The sequence below is a fragment of the Sciurus vulgaris genome (assembly GCF_902686455.1).
Source record: "Sciurus vulgaris genome assembly, chromosome: 6".
Classification (NCBI taxonomy): Eukaryota; Metazoa; Chordata; class Mammalia; order Rodentia; family Sciuridae; genus Sciurus; species Sciurus vulgaris.
In genome coordinates this window covers 79,336,682-79,360,256 of record NC_136466.1, presented here as the reverse complement: position 1 = coordinate 79,360,256, position 23,575 = coordinate 79,336,682, and the positions used below count along the sequence as shown (strand labels likewise).

The following is a 23,575-nucleotide window of genomic DNA, read 5'->3' as shown; positions in this document are numbered from 1 at the left end:
ACAGCGAAATAGGCTCATGTATGAAAGTGTCTTAATGTCTCATATCTTATCATTAGTTGGATTTAAAGGTAATTTTCCTAATAGCAGCATAGTCCTCAGTATTCCTCTTTTTTACCAGAGAAAAACATGCAGTATGTGGGTTTTTAAACAGTCTCTAGCTCTCTAAATAGGCAATGGCAATTTACCTAGAAATGACATGACGGGAAAGATATGCCTTCATTCTGCAGGTGTACCAAGAAACATAATCCCAGGCAACTTTTATTTATAACATGCCTAACTCTTTAGTTATTTTATTCTTGACTTATTGCCAAACTCGGGAAAGCAAAGTGTTCCTTATGAACATTTATACCTCCAGTAAGGATAAAGAATACTAATTTTATTTATAAATATATATATACTGGGGCCAAGAGATATGAATATAAAACTGTTTATCTGTATGGCCTGGGCAGGTCTCCTCAGTCACAGGAGGAAGAATGAAGACTCTATAGTCTTTATTTTTTAAATTAATTAATTTATTTATGGTACTAGGGGTTGAACCCAGGGGTACTTTACCACTGAGCTACATCCCCAGCCCATTTTTATTTTCAGACAGGGTCTTGTTAAGTTGCCCAGGTTAGCCTTAAATTTGCAATCTTCCTACCTAAGCCCCTCAAGAAGTGGCTGGATCACAGGTGTGTGCCACGACACCCAGTGACCCTATAATCTTCAAAAGAGATCCCATTTGACTTGCAGCTCCTACAATGGCCCATATCCTTGAGCTTGTGAGGAATCTGGTACCTTGAAAGTCACAGCAATGCTTCCAGGTTTCTAGGACACAATTAAAATGTCTCTGCATCAGCACTCATTCCTTGCAAATTTCTAAAGCAGCTAACTGATCCCTGGGGAGCCACTAAGACCTCTGAAAGCTCATTGTACACACCTCTTGTTTATGCTTTGGGTGAGATGCCTGCCTTAGAAAAACAAAAATGCTTGGGGAAAAAACCCTAACTCTTCCTGTCAGTTACAATGTGAAAACTATCGTATGTCCTGAGGCACCACATTTACTCAGGGTAAGTTTCCCTAAGGCTCATTGACTGTGTTATCCCAGTAACAATACTCAGAGGCTAAAGTGGACCTGGAGCTCCTTTAATTTCTATGACAATAAGAAAAAGAAGCCCTACTATTAAAAAGACAAAAAGTAAAAATAGTTCTATTTGCATAAGGGAACTCAAATCTCTTTGGGAAGAGGGAATAGTTTTGTTTCCCTTCAGCTTTGAGAGGGTGGAAGATGGGTAAAGAAAGGCATAAAGATCTTCAGCAGGAGGCTGGAGGAAAAGGTACTATACAGAAGGACAGCAGCCAACAGGGAACAGAGGGCCACACCCTTCACAAAGAATCTAGCTGCATTTGATGGCCAAATTGAATTTATAACCAAATGGATAGTTTATAGGTTTACATTATCCACAGTATACTACAGCGTAAATACTTAAATGAGTGCTCTTGTGAGCTTTATTTTCTTTCACAGGGATGGGATAGTTTGGAACTGTGAAACTGAGTACTAGAAAAAATTTATCCTTAAGTCTTATTTTGCCTCAGCAATCAAGGATCATATTTGGCTCAACGGGCTACAGTGTACATTTGTGAGAGCAGCAGGTGTGTGAATCCGTGGTGGAAACATGATTATACTCCTCCAGACAAATGCTACTGACAACAACAGCACAAACAATACTGAAATAAAATGAAGTATTTTAGATCAGTTTCATGAGGCATGTGATTTTCTAGGGAAAACTAAATATGTTGAATTAGTTGCTCTTCTGTGCAATAGTCCTACTACTTTTAGCCACAGGTTTGGATACGAAATGAAAATTTTATAAACACATACAATGGAAATGTTTTCTGTCCTATATGAAAACAGATTCTTTAATATTCACAGTGATTCACCAGCATGCTCTGAGGATATGGCAAAAGGCAGTGAGATTTCAGCATTCTGATGGGGCTTCTATATTAGGATACTGCATTAAATAAAACCCATGTCCAAAAAAAGAAAAGCCATACTTAATCTAACATGCATTACACAAAGATACTGGAGGGATGGAGTAGAATATAAGTAATATTAGCATTGCTAGCAATGGGCAAAAGCAGAACAACCGTAACATGCAAACATGCAGAGAGGAAGAAAGGAAAAAAAAGGACTGAAGCACCAGAGAGATAGATGCATTTGTTAAAAGAGATTCTCTAAGCATACTAACCTGCTGGTTCTAATGAATTTTCTACTTTGTCGTTAACATCGAAAACACGATCATGAACACCTATAGTTTTCATACAGCTATCTATAACAAAAATAGAGATAACAGCCAAATATGTTAGTGAAGATACCCTTAAACTCCCATTTCTTTCTTTTTTTTTCTTTCTCTCTATTTTTCCTTTTATTTATGTCAAGATTGTTTTACAATCAATGGCATGTATCCAAATGCCAATATTGTTCCCATTAGCTGTGCACGTACAACAATCTAAGAAACAACAAGTTAGCAACTGCTGTGTACTTAAATAAAAGCATCGTGAAGAATGATGAGAAAAAATATGATGAAAACTAAAACATGGATGTTGATATACAAAACAGATACCACACGAGATTTAACAGTAAAAAAACTTTTACCGCTGTGAACCAGACCACACGATAAAGCATGCGCAGTGAAGGCACCCTCTGAAGCTCATTCTAGGGAACTTACTTGTGGGTCTCACAAAGACTTTGAGTTTTAGGCAGGACCTTCTTCCGTTATCTGGGATTGCAGAGGCTGTGGTAAGAGAGGGCAAAAGAGAAAGGAGACAACAACAACTGATTACTTAAAACAAATCATATTTTTCAGATTGATCTAAGTGCTACAAAGAAGACTATTTTCATATCCCCATCTTCTCTCTTTTAAAAAATTTGTTGTTGTAGATGGACATGATACCTTTATTTTATTTATATGTGGTGCTGAGAATCAAACCCAGTGCTAGGCACAACCCCAAACCATCCTCATCTTCTCTTTTCAATACAATAAAGAAAGAATCATGCAACAATGTGGGTCATCTGTGAAAAAAATATTTTGGACTTTCATTTCAAAGGCGATTCCATTTCACTTGATCTGTTATGAATTTTCTCTAAATCAAGAGGATAATGCTGAAGCCCTCTTGCTTTAGGGGCTGCTCATCCTCAGCTGCAGGAAAAGGGGCCCACCAGAGGCCCGTGGTGAAAGTGCTGGCAACAACCAGTAACAGATAGTTCGAAAGGCAGACTTAAACATGACTGATTTCTGCTGGGGAAAGCAGAGCTTTGTCCATCCTGAAAGCTTGTCTGTCAGTGCTCTGCAGGTAATTCAATTAGAGTTTTTACTCAGAACTTGGCTCCACTTTCCGTATGACTAACCCAAGCCCAGCAATTTCCATCATGCTATTATAAGTACAATATGCAATTGAGAAAGTACGATGTTGCAATGGCACATTTATTTTTTTTAAAGTTTGCCACAGAGAAGGATGGAATTAATAAAGTGAACTTACCAAAACATGACAACATGTTTCAAGTTATAAATCATTTGAGGAAGAAACTTTCTTCTCCTCTTCAAGATAATAAGATTGTAAACTTTCTCTAGGTTTGAAAGATAATCTTCCTGCAGCACTCACAGTTGAATGTCAAAGGGATTCCCAAGAGTGTCAAGACCCTTAACAACCACATGTGTTTACTAATGCATTCTAGAAATGACAAAAATTACTGAAATGACTGCTACATACTTTCCTCCCTATGTGCTTGCTTCAAGTGGTTTCTTTGTTCTGAAAAAGCAGATGACATCAATCAAAACACACATGGCTTAAAATTAGTGTGGTAATAGCTAAAGTGACAGAGGGCCAGCATTTGGTGTGTCTTTTCTATTTTTATGTTATTCTTCATGGGGAATCCCAGAAAACAAAAACAAAAAAGTTTACTTTGCAGATAAGAGGATTCAATATGCAAACTCCAAACTAATTTTACATGAATTTCCTCATCTAACTACAGATCCATGAAACTATGCTATAGGAGAACTTATAAATTCAGCACCTAAAACCTCAAGCAGTAAAGGACCCCCAGTGTCACTATTCAACACCTGTTGAAACTCTTAATTTTAGGACAAGAGTATGGAGAAAAGATGTTTTCCGCCCTCCCCACCTCCTCTGGATCCTCTGACAAGCAGTTAAGAAGTGCTAACAGCTGGCTTTGCTGTAGGCTTTCATTAAATCAAAGTTGGAAAAACTCCCTCTACTGACATTTACAGTAACTAGTGTGTTATTTAGGGCACAATATTTGCACTCTGTGGTTTGATCCAGGAAATGGTGTCCTTCCTGTGGACCCTAAGTGCAAATATGCATGTCACAAATACATTACACATAGGTGACTCTGATTCATTAGGAAAACCATGGGTTCTTGAATGACTATATGTCTCACTCATGAGAGGTGGTGTGGAAAAGCAAAATGTGGATATTTGCACTCCTGTGCTATAGGATTCTGAGTGGAGAGGAACTCACTTTAAGCCTCTGAACTTGATTCACCACAAACAGCTGATTTTACACGTGATACTACAAGATAAATAGGCTCAAAGCAGGGTTAAATGTTTAATTGTTTTTGTGAGGAGCTTTCTGGATTTACTACTGGTTTTTCAGATTTCTATTAAACAGAAATAAATTCAGGACGTAAAAATTACTGTAGGTTGGAATAACAAAACAGTAGCAAATGATGAGATATCCAGGAAAAGAAGTAGAGAATTCTCTCACTAGCTCACAAAGAGGGACATGAGCCTTTGCTACTGAATGAATTACATTCCAAAATTATCAAATGTATTTCATATAAAATGTAAAACAGAAACCTCTCTTCCCCATCTGTCTTCCTACTTCTTATTTCCTATCACCAGGAAAGCAGAGACAATGATAATGTGATCAATGCTTTGTGATACTGTTTGACTATTACATTCTGACCCTTAGAAAAAATTATGAGCAAAGACTATGAACATGCAATGTGGTATGTGAGTACATGTACAGACTACATTAAAATGGACTGACTCCACCATCTCTGGCCTGAGCTCATGCCCTGAACACTAGGAGCCAAACTGAGAAGTGTGCTTTGCTAGGTCAATATAACTTGTGTTCCTTACATACCACACCTAAAAACAAAACCAAAAATATTTTAAAATATAAAAAATAATTTCCATATCATGGAAAATACTTTTATCCATTTCTTATACAAGGTTTTAGAAAGTGTGCATGCAGCTTCACCATGTGTTCAAGATTTGATTACCCCACCCACCTTGGCTGACAGTGCAGGATGCCTTTATGTCTCTTGAAATACAGACATCTAAGTAACAGTAATAATTGAAGATATGAATGAATGCTTATTGAAATGCATTATGTATTATTACTGCAGCTTCATCCACCATTTCAAATACTTTTAAAAGTCCTATTATGTGCCAGGTTTTTAATTAAATACTTAGGATGCTAAGTATTATTCGAATTGGGGCATAAATATGAGCCTCAGTTTAGGACATCTGGAATGATCCACATGAGAACTGAGGTTTACATGAAGAGCTAGTAGAATTTTGAGCAGGGAGTGATAGCTTTATCTGGGAGTGTGAAGGTGTGGCAGACTCACTCAGAGGAGTTGCTGTCAAAGGTTCTTCAGAAATCGACCAAGAGCAACTAGAACAAAAGAATTACATTTTACCCCTAAATTCCCAGGTCAGAGCTCCAATGACTAAATAGAAGTATTAAAATGCAATCAGTGAAGAAAACCTAGACCTGAATTCTTTCTATAAAGATACAGGGTTTTCTAATAAGAAATTTTCAAATTAAAATGAGGAATATTTTGAACAGTTGCCATGAAATCCAAATTCACATCCCTTTACTCACTGCTGAAAATGTACATTTGGCATCAGGAAGTTGGGGGTAGGAATATGGGGGCCATTAAAACCAGCAAAGCCTCCCATTCCATCATCTTAATAGCAACTTTATAAATCAATCCATAGGGCCCCTTCCCCCTAATGAGCTGCAAAGTACCAAACAAAACTGTGCAGCACATAATGAAATACAAGCTGGGGCCCTCTGGCTCTGTGTTTAGAGTGCCATGCTAATAAGGCCATAAGGGCCCCTTATCTTCACTCTGTTCCATGACCTCAGACAGGGGCCCTAACTTGAGTCATTCCTGAAAAACCATTCCCTTGGTCTCCTGGGCTCAGGTGCAGCACTTAGCCAATGTGGTATGTAGGAAGAACCTTATTCGATGTCCCCCAAATTAGTTCTTAAAAAAGCTATATTCAGCATTTTAAATATATGCTGTATTCACACCAGTTTGGGCATGGCAAAAGAAACTGTCCTCCTTGTAATTAGCTTCTGACATGGCTCTCAGTGATCCCCGTCTCCTTCTATGTATGCCTTTCTATAAACCTTCCCCTCAGGAGGGGGCTGAATTTAGTAACTTGCTTCTAATGAGAACATAGCTCAAGTTAAGGGGTGTCACCTCTGTGATAAGGTTCAAAAGTCTATGACTTCCTTCTTGCTAAAACTCTTTTGCTCATGAAGCAAGGTACCACATTGTGAGAGTCTCAGTGCAGAGGTCCAAGTAGCCAGGAACTGAGGGAGACTTCCAGCCCAAAGCATGCAAGGAATGGACGGCTTAGAAAGAAACACTCACAAGGAATTGTATCTGGCTAACCATCATGTGAGGAAGTTAGAAAGTGAATCCTCAGCTGGACCTTGAGATGACTGTTGCCTTCTGAGAGACCCAATTTTCTCAGCAAAGCTGAGCCTGGACTCCTGATCCATAGAAACTCTGAAATAATATTGTTTTAGCCACAAACTTTGGGGGTAATTTTTTCAAGAGGTGTCCAGTGCAATGCAGTATATAAACAAATGTATGTTATCACTGATTTCCCATGGCCACCTTTAGACTGAAAGATGAAGACACTTTAGACTGAAAGATGAAGATGCAGCATTCTCTCCTGATGGGCAGCCATGTCCTTGTTCCCACAGAGTAGCACACTCCTCACACTGGGGCCATGCCTAAACAACCAGATCCCTTACTAGTTTATATTTCAAGCTACTGTTACAAGTTCACTTAAAATATGCCTGGAAGAGAGGTAATTATAAACTGCTGTTAAAGAAATACTTTAAGACACATCTATTTGTTCTCACTCCAGCATTTAAAAACTGTTTTTCATTTTCCTTCTCATGCAACTTGGTTTGTTTTTGCTAATGTAACCAACCTGCACTGTTCCTTGCAATCAACATGTCTCACTTTAACTCTGAATTGTTGGGTGAACCTAAGTGGGTTGTGATACAAAATATAGACTTACATCATAACAGAGAATGCTTTTCCTCAGATCTGTGAATTGAGATACAAAGGTGAGTTTGAACTGAAATAATTCCAAAGTTAAAATTTTAAAGTTAAAATAAGTTAAACTTTTTCTTACTTTCAAAACCTCCTATCAACTTATTTTTTACGTAGGCCATCAAACTAAATATGCAACTTCAAGTGACTCAGAAGTTCCACAATAAATTAAAGTACCAAACATTCTTCTTCATAAAGAACCAGAAGTTTGGCAGGAGTGGGGTAAGATTCTCATTTCCCACTTCTTTCACATTTTCAGGCCCAAGACAGTGCTCATTAGTCAACTTTAACATTTCTGTCTAACCTTATTCAGCCTGCAATCTTAATTCCAAAGGCCAAAATCCTTCTCCTTTTCTGTGTCCTATGTCAATCTGGATACTTTGGGAGGTTTTATTTTCAAGAATAGTCAGCCACTTTCTTCTTTGTATAGAAATGAGTGTGTGTGTGAACATTAAAAATGCAGTTTTCCATTATGTTTGCCACAGGCACTATTTCTCAATTTGAGCAAGTCAAAAGAAAAGATAGGTTATTAGTTGTTAGCAGGACCCAGTTTTTTCCTCCCTCTAGGTTTTTCATGCAGTTTAACATATAACACAAATATATGCAAATTAGGCAGGTGAAGGCAGAATTAAGCAATAATATTTCTTTCACAGTAAATGCTGGAAAAGTAAAGCACATTTAAATACAAAGTACTACTGCAAATGTCTCCTAGAATTTAATGAATCAATAAAATCTATTTTGTGTACATGGGTGAAGGGTGGAGAACCAAAGTGGTGGGAATAGGATAGAGAATAACCAAAGCCATATGGACCTCTTAGAAAATGGTTACCAGACCTGCAGGAAAATTCTTAAAACAAAAGTTAGGCCTCTTCTTAGTGAAGAATATCCCAGCAATAATTGCAACTGACTACCTGTTTTTTTTTTTTAAGCACCACAACACTTAATTTTCATATTAAGAACAAAATCACCAGTTATACTGGAATACATTACACCATTCTACCTATTGAAATGTAAAAGTCAAATGGTGTTTTTTTTTGGTTTTGTTTTTGGTTTTTTTTTTGTGGTGCTTGGGATAGAGCATAGGACCTTACATGTATTACAGCAAGTTCTCTATTACAGCACGTTCTCTACCACTGAGCTATACCCCAGCCCAGAAGTAATGTGTTTTAATCACTGGCTCATGCCTTAGGTGTATGGACCTTGCATCCACAGGAGCTGGTTAAATTTGCCCACACATTTCACCTCCCACAGCCGGCAGTATCTCAAGACTTAAATCACTGACAGGTTAAGGTCAAGGCCCCAGTTGTAAAAATTAAAAAGGAGGTTATTAAGTATGCAGACCTTGGAGAAATTAAAAATACCATGTAAATATTAGATACTTTGATATGGCTCTGGGGATGTTTCTTTTAAAAAACTAGAAAAGGGAAAGGGATATGTTTCCCACAGTATAACCAGAAGAGTGGAAAATGTACTCCCCAAGCTAAAACTTGTTTTCAACACCAGGGGACTATAATGGGGAACAAATAATTAGAGTAAAGTTCAGGGCAAGGGAGGTAAAATAAGTTCCAGCTGGGCAGCCTCAGACAAAAGAGAAATTGGGAGGTACCACCCATCCCAACTGTTGCTCCCCCCACAACTCTACCCCCTTAGGCAAAGTTCTCACTGCAAATGCTAACTTCAGTATTATTTAAATTCCAGCAGCTAAGTCTCAGAAGATCAATTACTTTTTCTTAGCAACCTCAAACAAATGGCTGAGGACAAGTTTCTTTCTACCAATTTCTAGAAATAAACAAATTGGACATCATCATGCTTATGTACACATTTATTTGAAATATGAGCAAACTTTTACTGACTTTTAAAAGCTTAGTGATGATAAACCTGTCTCTACTGAAGAAGGGTATCAGGTCTATTGAATCATGAGCAGAAAACAACCTTGATTTTGGAGAATTATTTCTAAATGTCCCTTACAAGAAGCCTTTCTAAGGAAAATTTAAGAGTTTAAATAAATCTCAGTGTGTGATTCAAGATTGACCTCCTTCTTCAGTGAATGGGGACAGTAAGATAACATTTAGAACTCATTTAAATTGCTAAAAAAAAAAAAAAACCTAAACATGTAGAAGTGTTGTTAATTTTATTATTAGACATTTTACTATTTAAAAAATATTCCCAAATATCTTTGAACAGTTAGGAAAAAAAAAATAAGTTTCATCTTATCAAATATTCTCTGAGGCCTGGCCTTGCCTGAGAACACACTGTTTAAGTCTGTGCAAGGTCTTCAGATGGTTCTTCTGGTCTGTGGTGATTTTGGCGAACCTGCTATACTAGATAAGTATTATCTGACAAAAACAAAAACAAACCAAAAAAATGATAAGCAAAACCATTCACTTAGAAAAATCCTTCTTCACTGGAAGCCACATAATGAAAGTAATGACAACAAAAATAAAAGCTCAGATAAAAGGTAAAAGTCCTAGAATCTCACAAGAGGAACAATTTGTATTATCCCTCCTCCTCAGGCTCCTTGTGCAGCTGTGTGTGATATGCCATCAGGTGACTGCCAACTGGTACTTGAGGAGAGCTACAGAGCCCCCCACCCCCATTATTCATTTGTACTGTAATAACAGGAACAGTGTTGTTATCATACAGCACTAACGTAGCAGGATAGCAAAGTACTAATAAATCATTGACAAAGTACTAATAAATCATTGAGCTAATGCAATTCAAAGAAGCTCCTAGAAAAACGTTAATTTTTTTTAATCCTTTCACTACCTCCTTTATCTTTAACCTCCTTAGGGAGGGTGCTTGGAAAGGACATGGTTAGTAGTTTGAGTGCAAACATAATGATGCTCTGGACTCTCTCCTTGGTTCACTTATCATGACTTATTTTGTGGCTTTGAATCAGCAGCTTAACCTGCCTATGCCTCTGTTTCTCTGTGAGCCTCCTGTTCTCAAAACAAATTTTTAAGTATCACCTACTTTAGAGGGGCTGTAAAATTGTATAGTGCACTTGGAATCTCAGGTGAAGGATGCCTACAGATCTCAAATATATTTCACTGCTCTACAGATTGACATCATCATTTTGTACTTATGCCCCCTCTGCATGGGGATTTCCTGAAGCAAGGGTCCAGCTAGGGTTTCTTAGGTCTCCAGTTCTGAGTACAAATATGTAGGACACGGGGGAACAAGACTGGATAGTGGTGTTAAAAAGTTATTTATAACTCATGAAGAAAACCAGGGGACAAGTGTGACCCTTTATAGGTTACATTTTATTTTGAAACAGGGTCTCACTATGTTGCCCAGACTGACTTTGAACTTTTGTCTCATGAGATCCTCCTGCCTCAGCCTCCTGAGAAGCTGCAATTACTGATGCATGGCACCATGCCTGGCTCTATAGCCTAAAATTTAAAAACTGGATTTTACCATTGTTAGTGTTTGGGGAGTGTTTTAGTCAGATTTGTTGTTGTTGTTGTTGCTGTCACCAAAAGATCTGATGAAAACAACTTAGAGGAGGATACATTTATTTTGGCTCGCAATTTCAGAGGTCTCTGTCCATAGACTGGTGACTCCATTGCTCTGGGCCTGATGTGAGGCAGAACATCACAGTGGAAAGGCCTTGCAGAGGAAAGTAACTCAGAACACAGTAACCAGGAAGCAGCAGGGAGGTGGGGAGCAAATTATACCCCAGGGCCAAAACACATATACCCCAAAGGCATATCACAGTGAAGTACCTCTTCTAGTCACAACTTACCCGCTTACCATTACCACCCAGTTAATCTGTATCAGTGGATCAATTCACTGATTAGGTTATACCTCTCATAAACTAATCATTTCACATCTGAAAGTTATTGCATTGTCTCACACATAAGCTTTTGGGGGGATACCTCATTTCTAAGCCATAATAATGGAGGAGAAGGGGGATGATGAAAATATTCATGTGAGTCTGTGCACTGAGGCTGGGGCAGGTGCTTGGAGAATTAGAAGGGGCATTGGAGGACCCTTATCCTTTTGAAGATCATGCTGAAATTCTGCAGGTTATGTTCTGAATACATTTTAAGAGCATGAGCATGCTATTAAATTGGAGCAAAAGAGAGACCAAAATAAACAAATAAATTCTACAGAGAAGCAACTAGACTGGACATTAAGACTGCCCTTGCAGCTGCATGGCTTGACCCACTACAGCCATGGCACTGTAGAAAATCAGCCCAGAGGTGAATGCACACATGACTGTATGCCCTAACATGTCCACAAACATTGTGCTGCTGTGTATAAATGGTTCTTATTTCACTTTTCAGTGTTCCTTTGCATAATATTTGGATAGTTATGCAAATCAATGATTTATTTGGCTTTTTTTTTTTTTTAAATGAGTAGGCTATGTTCTCCTCCATGTCTATCATTTCTGGTGAGAATTTAAGTATCTAGGAAAGAGTACAGACTCCCAGTGGAATTCTAGAGGCATAAACAAATTAATGTCCTCTCTTTAGCAGGTTCAGTTTTATCAAGGAGAGAACTGTTTAGGTACCAGGATTGTAAACTTCATTTCATACCGAAAGCTTTCCTTGATGGGGGTTTTATGTTGACAGAGTGTGTAAAATCAAAGTCAATCTTATGGACTAAATTCTAGTTTACTGTGATTGTTTCTGAGTAGGACAACTTTTCAGTAAAGTTGATGTCTGTGCATTCCTGTCCATCACCTTACAGCATGATAGACAGGGTCTTTCATAATCTGATCCCAACCGTGATTTCTTTCTTTCTTTCTCTCTCCCGCTTCTTCCCATCTTCAATACACATTAATAGCTAGTCCCAACAATTTCCAGAACCTCCTGGAAAGTCTGCTTTTTAGTCTCCTGTGACCTTTGCTTTGCCTCTCAAATTCCAGCTCCCTCTAGTCACTTGAGATATGTCCTTTTTCTCCAATGTACTACCGTCTTCTAAGTTCTTACAGCATCTGTTTCTACCTCTCTCACAGCAAGTGCCCCATTCTGTTTTGTTTTAGAACTGGCTATTACTTCTTATCTCTTTTACTACAGCTGCAAGAACAGGAGCCATACTAGGTTCTTGACTTCTTGGTGCTGGGAGTCTATTGCTTTGTTCATAACAGGTGTTTGATAAAAATCTGAAGAATGAGGATAGAGATTAAAAAAATATGTCTAATGCAAAGTGATTTGTCGACTAGCTATGAACCAAAACTCAGGAATAGAACAAAAAAGAACAATGAAGAGAGGGGTAATGGTAAATGCCAAATAAATTAAGAACAAAAGAAGTTCCTTTATTTCTGGAAAACTCCTCTCCCTTTGCTGCAGTTTCCTTCTTATAGAATGACCTTGGAGACTGTGGTCTGTTGGTCATACAAAGTTCACCAGACATACAAAATTCAAGTAGGTAGCATTTTAATATCTGTGTGGTTCCAAGAAATAAGAAGTGAAGAGAATGAGGGTGTCTTTACAGACAAAGATATGTATGCTCTGAACAAATGATAGCCTAGGTAAGGGTTGCACACCCCTCCAGTGATCAGGAAAAAAAAAAAAAAAAAAAAAAAAAAGTCAAGGTAAAGCTAGAATCCAGGTGATCAAGGACTTCTGAAGTAATAATAAAATAAAGCAGCACTGGGCAATGAGGACTACAGGTGAGGTTGATGTCATCCTGGCTGAAATACTAGTCCTTAAGAAGCAAGGACAAGTCAGGGCACCTCAAGACATTACATGAGACTGTAATTGTGTTGAGGAACATAACTACCCTTTAACCACAGCAGACTTTTAAAAGCTAAATATAGGCATCTTTAAGAGAATCAAAACCACAGATCTAGTATTTCTTATGTAAGAAAAAACATCTGTGAATGTGGAACTTCAATACTTTGAAAGTGTAGGACAACTTTGGCCAATTCAAGTAACAGATCAGACATGTAATTCCAATTTAAAATATGTAATGGAAAAATTGATTTAAACTTGTGACAAAGTGAAATCTGGTTTACATGTAGTTTAGAAACATTTAAGAGAACTAAAGCTTCATATTTTTAAGTTTAATTTATTATGATGACAAGAATTAAATACTTGGGAATACTGTACAGACAAGTGAAATATTTAAAAAGGATAGAGAATATATTTTCAAAGGACAGAGAACATATTATATCTTTAAGTTCCATGTAAAATGGTGAAAAGAATTAACTGTGATTGTAAGTGAAGCCAAATATTTACATTGACTGGTTTTGTATATAGAACAAGCTAATTTGAATAGGCTACATTTGCGATTTTTAGGAAGAATTATTTTAAAAATTTGTTAATTTTAAAGAGCCAAATATCAAATTTTAAAAGAAAAGCAACCCTCTAAACAAACTTTTCTAAGGACAAAAGCCACCCTCCTGTGCCTCAAAAGTTTATAGGATACTCCTGATTTCAGGAAGGGGCTCAAATGTGATCTTTTCAGAGAAGTATCCAGGATCAGCCACCTAAGCTGTCTCTGTATTTCTCTGTCACCACATCCAGTACTCTATGTGTCCTAGTGTAATTGACAGTTACCGATTTGCTTGTTTCCTGGCTTACTATTTCCCAGTTAAGTTGTAAGCACTAAAAACAACTTTTTTTTTTAATTACACCACAGTATTTCTAAAACCTAACATAGAGCTTCATGAGAAAGTAGGCGACCAAACAATATTTTTGAAGGAATGAATAAAGAAAAATCTGAACACCAAGTAAACCAGAGATAGTTAGGGCCATATCTTACAGAAAATAACCAAAGTTCCCAATATACTAGGAACTGTGATCTTCACTGATTGATCTGCTACGTTTTTCACTCTCCATGAATATTTTTTAAAAATTTCCTCTCACAAACACATAGAGCAATCTTATTGTAGCTAGATGAAAACTTTGCCCACTTTATTGCTGCTGCAAACTTTTGGAGAGATTTACTTACTATTTGATTTGCCAGAAACCCTAGTTTAGCAAGTAGGTAATGCACAGATGGTAGCAAGATGGATAATAATAGGGTGATAAATTATAACTTTAACATAAAGCATATTAAATAAATCAATGGTGTATTTTTAGGAGCTTCTAGTTTTTGAAGTCTGATGAATGGAAAAAAGGAAAACCATTCTTTAATATATGTTTCTTATTTTTAAGTTTTTTTTTCATGAAAATCTTTAAAAAGTAATAAAAACAAGTATTCTATCCATTAGCCATGATGTGCTATTAAGTTTAAGCCAATTGTTTAATACCAATGTGCTATTTAAGTTTTAAGGAATCATTTATATTTCTATGCTGACTCTACTTGTCATATAAATAAGATTTATTACATTCTTTGGCATTTTGGGGGAAATTCATTCTATTTTTCCTCTGCTTAGTGGAAGAAAACTCTTGGGTCAACTTATCTTTTTAATGGAAGAGGTCTCAGCTGAAATTGGCTTTGAAGTTTGCTAATTACAAAACTCAACAGGGGTTTTTCCTTATTTGGTGTAACTCATATTTCTAGTCATTAACCTTGCTTTAAAAAAGATTAAAAAGTCTGAATAGAAACAAAAGTCTAAAGAATGGCCTCTCTCCTGTGACACCTTTAGATACTTCCAGTGCAAACTTTGCTCCTAGGATCTGATTACACATCTTCCTTGGTTGAAGGAAGGGGAGGTAAGGTGTATATTTTGAAGTTATCAGCTACACAGTGCTGCAGGGACATGAGAAATCAGTAAATGCTTTCCAGTCTTGTACACTGGGAAAATTTATGTCAACCTGAGTTACAAGGAAATCGGCATTCTGAAGGGCCATCCTGCTCGCTGCTCTTTGCAGGGCCAAGCCACTGGGTTCAGATGCTTTCATTCTGGTGAAAAGATCATTACCAGGCGGCTCCGGGGAAGTTGGCCCTCCTGTAAGTGCGCTCCTTTGTTATGAATATGGAACAGATGGAGCCAAATCTATCTGCTCTGTAGGAACAAAAACACTTACAACCCAGCTCTCTCTATTAAAGACTCTACTTAGCTCCTTTATACCATCGGCTTTCTGTGCACTGCTGTGAGGTTTTGACTTTATAGAAAAAGGCACTTCATAAAAGCAACAGTTCTTACTCTTAAACCAAAGTGGCCTAAGAACTAAAGAAGATGAATACATGGTTTCACCCACAGGACTCCTTGGAGATATGCAGATATTCAATTAGCAGTGTGCATGTGTGTGTGTGTGTGTGTGTGTGTGTGTGTGTGTGTGTGTGTGTGTAAGAGGAAGACTGTACTCAATTCTGGTAAATGTCTGCATTAAAACAACATGAAAATATAGAGAATAGAGAGGAGAGTGATGAAGATGTCATGTTTCTCATTACAAGGATGGCATCTAATTGCTCTAGCATAATAAAATGCCAGAATTTAATTTTGTATGTATGTCTGTAAGGCTAGCAAGGGCTGTCTTGAACAAAAAATATGACTATGCACAACAAAATCATGTGGGTAAACATAATTAGTAATTAGGACCATACCACAAAACAAAGGCTGCATGATGTGTCTTCACTATGAAAAATAGTAATAATTACTTTCAGCATCATGCCAATTTGCTTTTATAACCTGAAAGATATAAACACTGGGGTAAAACCAATGCATTCACTTATTTATTAGGCTGATGAGCGAAAAGACATCCAGAGGCCATCCCTATAATATGCTGTTGCCAAGATATGTACGTCGGCAAATAGGTAGGTAAGTGTCACTGGCTTCCGGGTGTAGATGCACAACTGTATGTGCACCTCCCATTGATAGCAACAGGGGGAAAGGAGTGTCTGCTTCATTTCATTACATTTATTATACTGATACATTTAAAGTCTGGCTGCCTCTTCGGAGATAATTGAAAAAAGAAATTCTGTGGCAGGATGCTTTGATTCTGACTAAATCAAGTCTTCGGGCAAATTTCCTCCTGCCAGTGGAAGCACAGCTTGCCTGAAGTCGTAACCTTTGTTGGAGGAAAGGAACTGGCCTTGAAGCAGATCATGAAGCAGATGTTTTATGCCAAATCAGAGTCTGGGGATACGGAGGCTACTGCAAATAAAACTCTTCTTCTGTCTGTTCAATCATTTCAATTCCCTGCAGTGTGAAATATGAACTTGCCAACAAATGGCCAGCGTGCTGTGCCTCGCAGCAGGGGGAGAAAGTGCCACAGCTGTGCCAGAGACTGGAGAACTCGAGACGCGCGTGACATGTTCATTAGTCCCCTGTATGGCCAGGGCCTGCACCAGGCCAGTCTCCAGAGCCATCCACAGGGAAGCTGGAGGAGTGTTTACTATACCCAGAAGAGTTAAAGACACGATTTCCACAGAAATGAGATGCAAACTTGTAGCGATCTCTCTGGTGACCCCAGGAGATTGGTCTTTAAAACAAGAAACTAAAAGAACAGATCTTCTCTGGGCACAAATAGGTAGAAAAAATTATGTCCGCCAGTGCTTACAGCCTTCTCCCCTGACTTTATTAAGCAGTCTGCTCTGTGAGCAGTAAAAAATGAAATAATGAAATAGACTTTGAGCCTCTAGGAGAGACAGAAATGGTCGAGTGTAAGAGCTAAGATGTTCCTTCTGTGTATCAGAAAGGTAGATTTGTGGGAACTCCCGGCTCACTTGTTGCAAGCAAATGTAACCCTGGTTCCTTCCAGTACACTGTCCTTCTAGTTCATTCCACATTACAGCTTTACAAAGATAAAATGGTTAATTTACATTAAGGTAAGATTAGACCAACAAGTTTCAACTAGACATCTTTGGCAGCATAGAGAACATACAGAGTCACATATACTCCTACAGCTGTAATCTTAAGTTGTAAGTATATCATATTCAGTTCTATTGTGGGATTTTTCAAAGGTTATTCACATGCTTTCTAGTGCCACATTCTTTCACGTTTTAATCATGAGCTCCCTAAATAGAAGTCATTTGCATCTGTAAACATTTCCTTGCAGTAGTATTTAGCAGTAGATTCTCTTTGTGCAGAGCTATTTTAAAAGGAAAATAAGCCTTAATATGGAACAACAATCAAGCATGAGCATAAAAAGGTAAATTAGAGGCCAGTGAAATCCTCTAACCCCTTTATGTAATTTCTGAAAAATGTCTGAAGTTTCTCAATTTTAAAATAGGCCAGAATCATATGGTTTATTTTGGATGACAGATTATAGGGATACTAGCCATAGAATCCAACTCATAACCTAAATCATAAGGACATTTTCAAGAAATGAAATGAGTTTGAAATAATTTATTATTCTGAAATGAGGCCAAATAAGTACACATGGTTCAAGCTCAAAATGATAGACCATTATCACAACTAATGGTGAGTTCTCATTAGTTTAGCATTTCTAAATGAATACTGTAGTCAATAAATCTGTCACAGAATGGTTACAAATGATTGTTTTAAAGAATTAATAACAAGACTTATATTTTTGTTTTAGGATTCTTTTGGCACCAATTACTCTAGAATATTATTTTTTCATGAAGTTTCTTTTTCTCTATTTAACTGGACCAAATACAAACTCGAAACATGAGATTATTTCTTAATTGACTTGGAGCTTGGTGGGAGGGAACTGTATCTCAGGATGCACAATACCAATAATATTTTTATAATCACCATCATTTATCTACTATTTCTATGCACCAGGAACTGTGCCAGGTTTATTAAATTTAATCCTCAGCACAGTTCTTTGAGGAAGGTATTACCCTCATTTTAGAGACAGGGAAACTGAGACTTAGAGAGAATAAGTATTTAGCCAATGCCAAACACAGCTAATGTATGGCAGAATGGATGTTCAATTCCAAGTCTTTCCAATGCCAAAATTATACATTCTCAGTTTACAGTATAAATCATACTTTTCTTCATGATTGCCTGACTTCAAATATTTGTTTCATAATTTCCCAGAAGCTCTTAAAGTCCTTCCAAAAAAAGTCTAGGGGAGGTTCAAACTTGGTAGAACTTGACTGTATAATCTCAAGAATTTGCAATAGGTTTCAGTAGGAAAACCAAGCGGGGGTTTGCCTGCAGAGACATGCCCTACACATATTTCCTAATCAAGTGCATGTCAAGAAAAAGCCTTTTAATATTATATTACCGTAACTGATGTACTCCCAAGTACCCATATGCACCATGGTAGGAGGAAACAGGAAACAAAACACAAAACAGTAATCCAATGTTCAAAAAAGAAAATGGGAAAATTGGCAGTGTTCTCATTACACACTCCCCCGTGGGAGGAGAGATTTCCCAGGCCGGCTGTGTTGTCTCTGACCTCATGGCATAGCCCTTGAGATATGCACAGCTCTTGCCTGCTCCCACCCAAGGTGCCTTAACCCTGGCTGGGAAGAGAAACAAACTAGCTAACAACATTTTAGCACAAGAACCAAAATAACATGTAGATGCACAGCAAGAATCCCTCTTATCTAAACCCAAACTTGTGGGCTCTGTCTGGGGAAGGGACCTGCTGAGCCCATATCCACCTGCCTATTTACATATAGACAGAATCAAAAGCCTTTTCTGATACCTCAGGAAAACAACAGATATAGTAAATTCACTAATTTTTACTTCATATTCAATAAGGCTGTGGCTGTTGGCAAGATGCACCAAGAATGACTTTATACCTTTCTATTTTTTTTCCCCCAGCAATATAGGTATTTGGTCGAGGTATGTCCATTCAGTGGCACATAAAAGATTGTCCTGAACCATGTATTCCATTTTCTTTCTCTTAACCAAATGAATACATAGGTTCTCGTCCACCCAGAGAAACAAAGAATTCTGCTTCACTGGATAAAAAAAGTCTAGAATGATTCTGCTAGAACCAGAGTCAGATCATGTTACTTCTCTGCTGAAAATCATCCAGTGGTTCCCACGTCTTTACATGGTCTATAATCACCCCTCATCCCATTGCATACATATGTATGGATTTTATGCACTGCTCTGATTTACAGAGCTATTCCTTTGTTCATCCTGTTCTAGCCACGAGGGTCCTCACTGGTGCTGGAGCACTTTAGGCATGATGGCAGGGCCCTGGTGTTTTTATGTTCCCTCTGTCTGGAAAATTCTGTCAGACAAAAGAATTGCTTCCTCACTTCTTTTAGGTCCCTCCTCCAATGCTAACTTTTAGAAGGGTCTTTCCTGACTACTCCATATAAATATTATATATATAAAATGACAATTTCACCATCTTCATATTCTCTATTCTCTATTCTACTTTTTTTAAAATCATAGTACCAGACAAATTTCATGCTTATTTATTTGCCTGCTTATCCCTTACCCCATCGCCTACCTCTAGTACAATGTAGTTTCTACATTGTAAAAAAAAAGAAAAGAAAAAGTTAATGAAAAAAATAAATAAAAGTTAAAAAAAAAAATCGGGGCCTTTTGTATTCACAAAGTGTAAAATATTATCTGTCCACCCAGTAAACATCTGTTGAATTAAATAAGGAAGGAAGAAAAGAAAAAAATGAGCAAAAGACAAGGTCATCCCAAGAAAAAATACCTACAAAATCACAAATTTGGGGTAGAAAAGTAAAATAAAAAACATAATCACTGAGCAGGCATATAAAATTCATGCAATGTTAGTAGGTTCATTAGTTTGTTATAAATATGAATAAGTGGCTTTGTTTTAAGATAGGTTGAAGATTTTCTTCATATTCAATTAAGATGCACTAAAACCTATTTGTATAAAGCAAAATGACTTTAAAGTAGTTTTGAAAAAAACTTCTACTAATAATCTGGTAGTTGCTTAAAGCATTCCTGCAAAGGGAGAGGTAGATAACAGCAAAAAATAACAACCAGACAAATATCAAGTCAAAATGGGGGTTTCATTTTTTTTCTTTGTGCTATTTTCTTTTTTAAACTAATGCCAATCAACGGCAACTGCCCTCATTACCCTGGCATAATGGAGTGATAGGGACCTAAAGGAGAATATCATCATCAACAACATGTAACGATCATGCACTTTGGAATCCTCAGATTAACTGCAAGTATAAATCACTGAATCACAAAATTTACATTTGAGAACCTGGGAGACTGTCTATGTCAGTCTTTCCATCTTACGAGGTTAAGAAACTGAGATACTGCAGTTTGGAAAGGCTAAGTGGCTCACCAGAGCTCATCCTGCTCAGAAGGACATTGAGCAGCTAATCTGGTCCATGAGCATTTATGAAAAGAAAAGAGAGGCAGGGCACCTTGACACACGCCTATAACCCCAGTGACTCAAGAAGACAAGGCAGCAGGATCGCAAGTTCAAGGCCAGGCTCAATAATTTAGCAAGGCTCTAAGCAACTTAGCGAGATCCTGTCTAAAAATAAAAGGAACTATGGATGTAGCTCAGTAGTAAAGTGCCCCTGGATTTAATCCCTTTTACCAAAAAGAAAAAAAAAGGAAGAAAGAAAGAAAAGTGTTTAGCAAACTACCTGGAACAGAAGTAGAATGAGTGATCATCCCCAAGTTCCTCTTAAATACTAAGAACCAAATTATTAGGAATTAAATATTTAATGAATTTATATTATAACTAGTCCTGCTTAAAGTTATAAAATAATTCAGTCAAACTTTTTGCTGATCATATTCTTCACAGTGCATGTAAAATCAATGTGTATAATACATTTATGTCCCTATTATAGAAAAGGTATAATTTTACTATTTTAAATAACTGCAGAAGATTATGGTTGCTGTATCTTGCCTCTGACATAAGGTCTGTCATGGTTATGATTTATCTTTTCTCAAATATATAGTCAAAGACGGTATCAATTAAGATATTACTCCTGAAGGAAAATGGGAGGCACTTTACAACTTCTGCTTTATGATTCTATTTCCAAAAAGCACAGGGTTAAGAGTGGGAGCTGTCTATGATACTATTTTGAGAAACTAATGAATTTATAGGATTGATATGTCTCATAAATAGCCACCAGCCCCTATTCTCTATGAAGTTTAATACTGTATCTGTACAAGCATGATGTTAGCCAATGCCAGAGCTAACACCACAAAACAGAACACACATACACAATTACCATCAACACAAAACAACACACACGTTGCTGCTACCATGACCATCTTATCAAGGAAGAAGTTTATAAAATCCTCATCTCAATTCTTAGGGCATCAAGAATTATATCTTATTTTCAAATAAATGTTCTTTCCATTTACCTGTAGCTAGCTTTTCAAAATTTTCAACTTTTTAAACCCATTACAACCAATCTAATCCTGAAAAGTATATGTAAACTGGACTTTTAGGAATCAAATTATTTTTTTTAAATTCTCAGGGCTATTGAAGATCATACTATTTTTGTAAATGGCATGATTGCTCTATAATTTATCTTTTGTAAAACCTGATTTTCCTATGCCATGTTTGTTTAAAATGATATAGATCTATTCAGATTTCCTTAAGGGTTTAAAATCAAGAGTAAGTTCTTTCTACCCTAAATCAGTTGAAAACTTCCTACAGAAAACAAAAATTTACAAATACTTAGCAGCATCTGCCTGGTCATTTTTTCATATTTACACAGATCAAAATTTCCATAAAAAACCTTGGTGGCTTGCTGTCAAAGTCATCCTTGCCCAAACTCTGAGTAAGAGAGCCTTGAGTCCCGGGAATTCCACGTGGATAGACCATCCCATCCTTCACTTTTGTATGCCACTGTGTTTATAATAATAAAGAAGAAATATGCAGTTGTTGCCTTCAGGACCTTACATTACACAGAGTAAGATACAGAATTTGAAACTTTTTTTTTGAACTAAAGAATCTAGTCCATGGTGCTAACCTCCACATCAAGCTTGAGCACAGACATTAAAAGCTGCCAAAGAGGCATGTTCAATGCAGGCCTTTTGGCAATCTGGATGCATTTGTGCTTTTGAAGATAGAACCAGACACAAGGTAGTACAAAGAGCATGAACTGAATACCTATGTTATATAGGTGTAGGATACCTAGGATTGAGTTCGTAATGACAAGATCATGTCTCATTGTTCACCTTTACCAGAGTTTGGGATGAGAGAAGACCCTTATATACTTACATCCAGAGTAAGTAGCTTCAAAAATGTCAAGATTTGGGGAATGTTTTAGACCCAGTAGTCAGAACCTAAACACTAATAACGCCATGAGCACCCCACCCTGACATAAGGGCTGTGAGAGAGCAGGACTCATGAGGGCACAGTGAGGACAATGCACTATTGCAGCTTTGTAAGGCAGCAGGATGCCTTTGTAGAATAATGAGGAACCAGGTGAAAAACTATTATGGGTAACTGGAAAGTGCAAAGTTGGCTAGTTATTCATTGCAAACGTAGGATTATCAATGTCCAATGTGGAAGACCTAAGTGAGTGCCTCTCCTTCTCTAGCACCCATCTTGGTTATTTTAAGGTATTAATATTTTCATCAAAGGATGTGAGAACTACTGGAGATTAGACTTGTAAGTAAAATAATTTGGGCAACTAATTCTTGAATTGAACTAGTGGTTTAGTGGACTAATGGTCCATTAAAATGATATAAAGTTCCATTAAGAACATGCTATGAGCTGGGCATGGTGGCACACACCTGTAATCTTAGCAGCTTAGGAAGTTGAGACGTGAGGATCACAAGTTCAAAGCCAGCCTCAGTAATTTAACAAGACCTTGTCCCAAAATAAAAAATTAAAACAAAACAAAAAAGGGCAGGGGATGTGACTCAGTGTTCAAGAACCCCTGGGTTCAATCCCTGGTACCAAAACAAATAAACAGACAAACAAACAAAAACAAACAAAACAAAAAACCATGCTGTGAGTCAAAAGCATAAAGCTTATGAACCTATGTATGTTCAGAAGGGCAGACAAGGTACAGTTTTATCTCAGGAAACAAAACCTATAGCCAAGTACAACCAGGATGCACATTATACTGTTCTACTTGTTATATCTAACTACAGTTTTATCTTCATATTTTGGATCTAAATTTAAAATAAGTTTTCAGAGGAGAAACAAAAGTTATTAAAAGAGCTCTTGTAGGAACAGCCAGAGGAATTTAAGTGGCACAAGACACTTCAGTCTTTGAAAAAAGAAACAATTAGCCTGGATTTGTTGCTTTTCTCAAAAGAGGAGTAGATGCAAGGATGTGGGTTTAACAATACAGAAAGTCTGTTTGCACTGACCAGATAGAAAGGATTGGATGATAAATGGTGTTAAAATGGATTTCACATTTTTAATGACTAGGAAGAGAATATACTTAGTATATAAAATCCAAATGTGATTTAATAAATAATTTAACCTGATCCCACAGAAGTCAAACCCCTGTTACTCCATG

At 37.2% G+C, this 23,575-nt stretch overlaps 1 protein-coding gene across 6 annotated transcripts in view; it reads right to left on the bottom strand.

Moving 5' to 3' along the window:
• EFNA5 (ephrin A5) overlaps window positions 1-23,575 on the bottom strand; it is a 277,313-nt gene that overhangs the window by 7,802 nt on the left and 245,936 nt on the right. For 5 of the 6 annotated variants that reach the window (XM_079144818.1, XM_079144820.1, XM_079144821.1 and 2 more), the window contains 2 exons: window positions 2,709-2,774; window positions 2,229-2,309 (listed from right to left, as the gene is read on the bottom strand). In XM_079144818.1, coding sequence (XP_079000944.1) covers window positions 2,229-2,309; window positions 2,709-2,774 — 147 coding nt within the window. The remainder of the gene's footprint in view (window positions 1-2,228; window positions 2,310-2,708; window positions 2,775-23,575) is intronic. The other variant, XM_079144819.1, reaches the window with a different exon arrangement.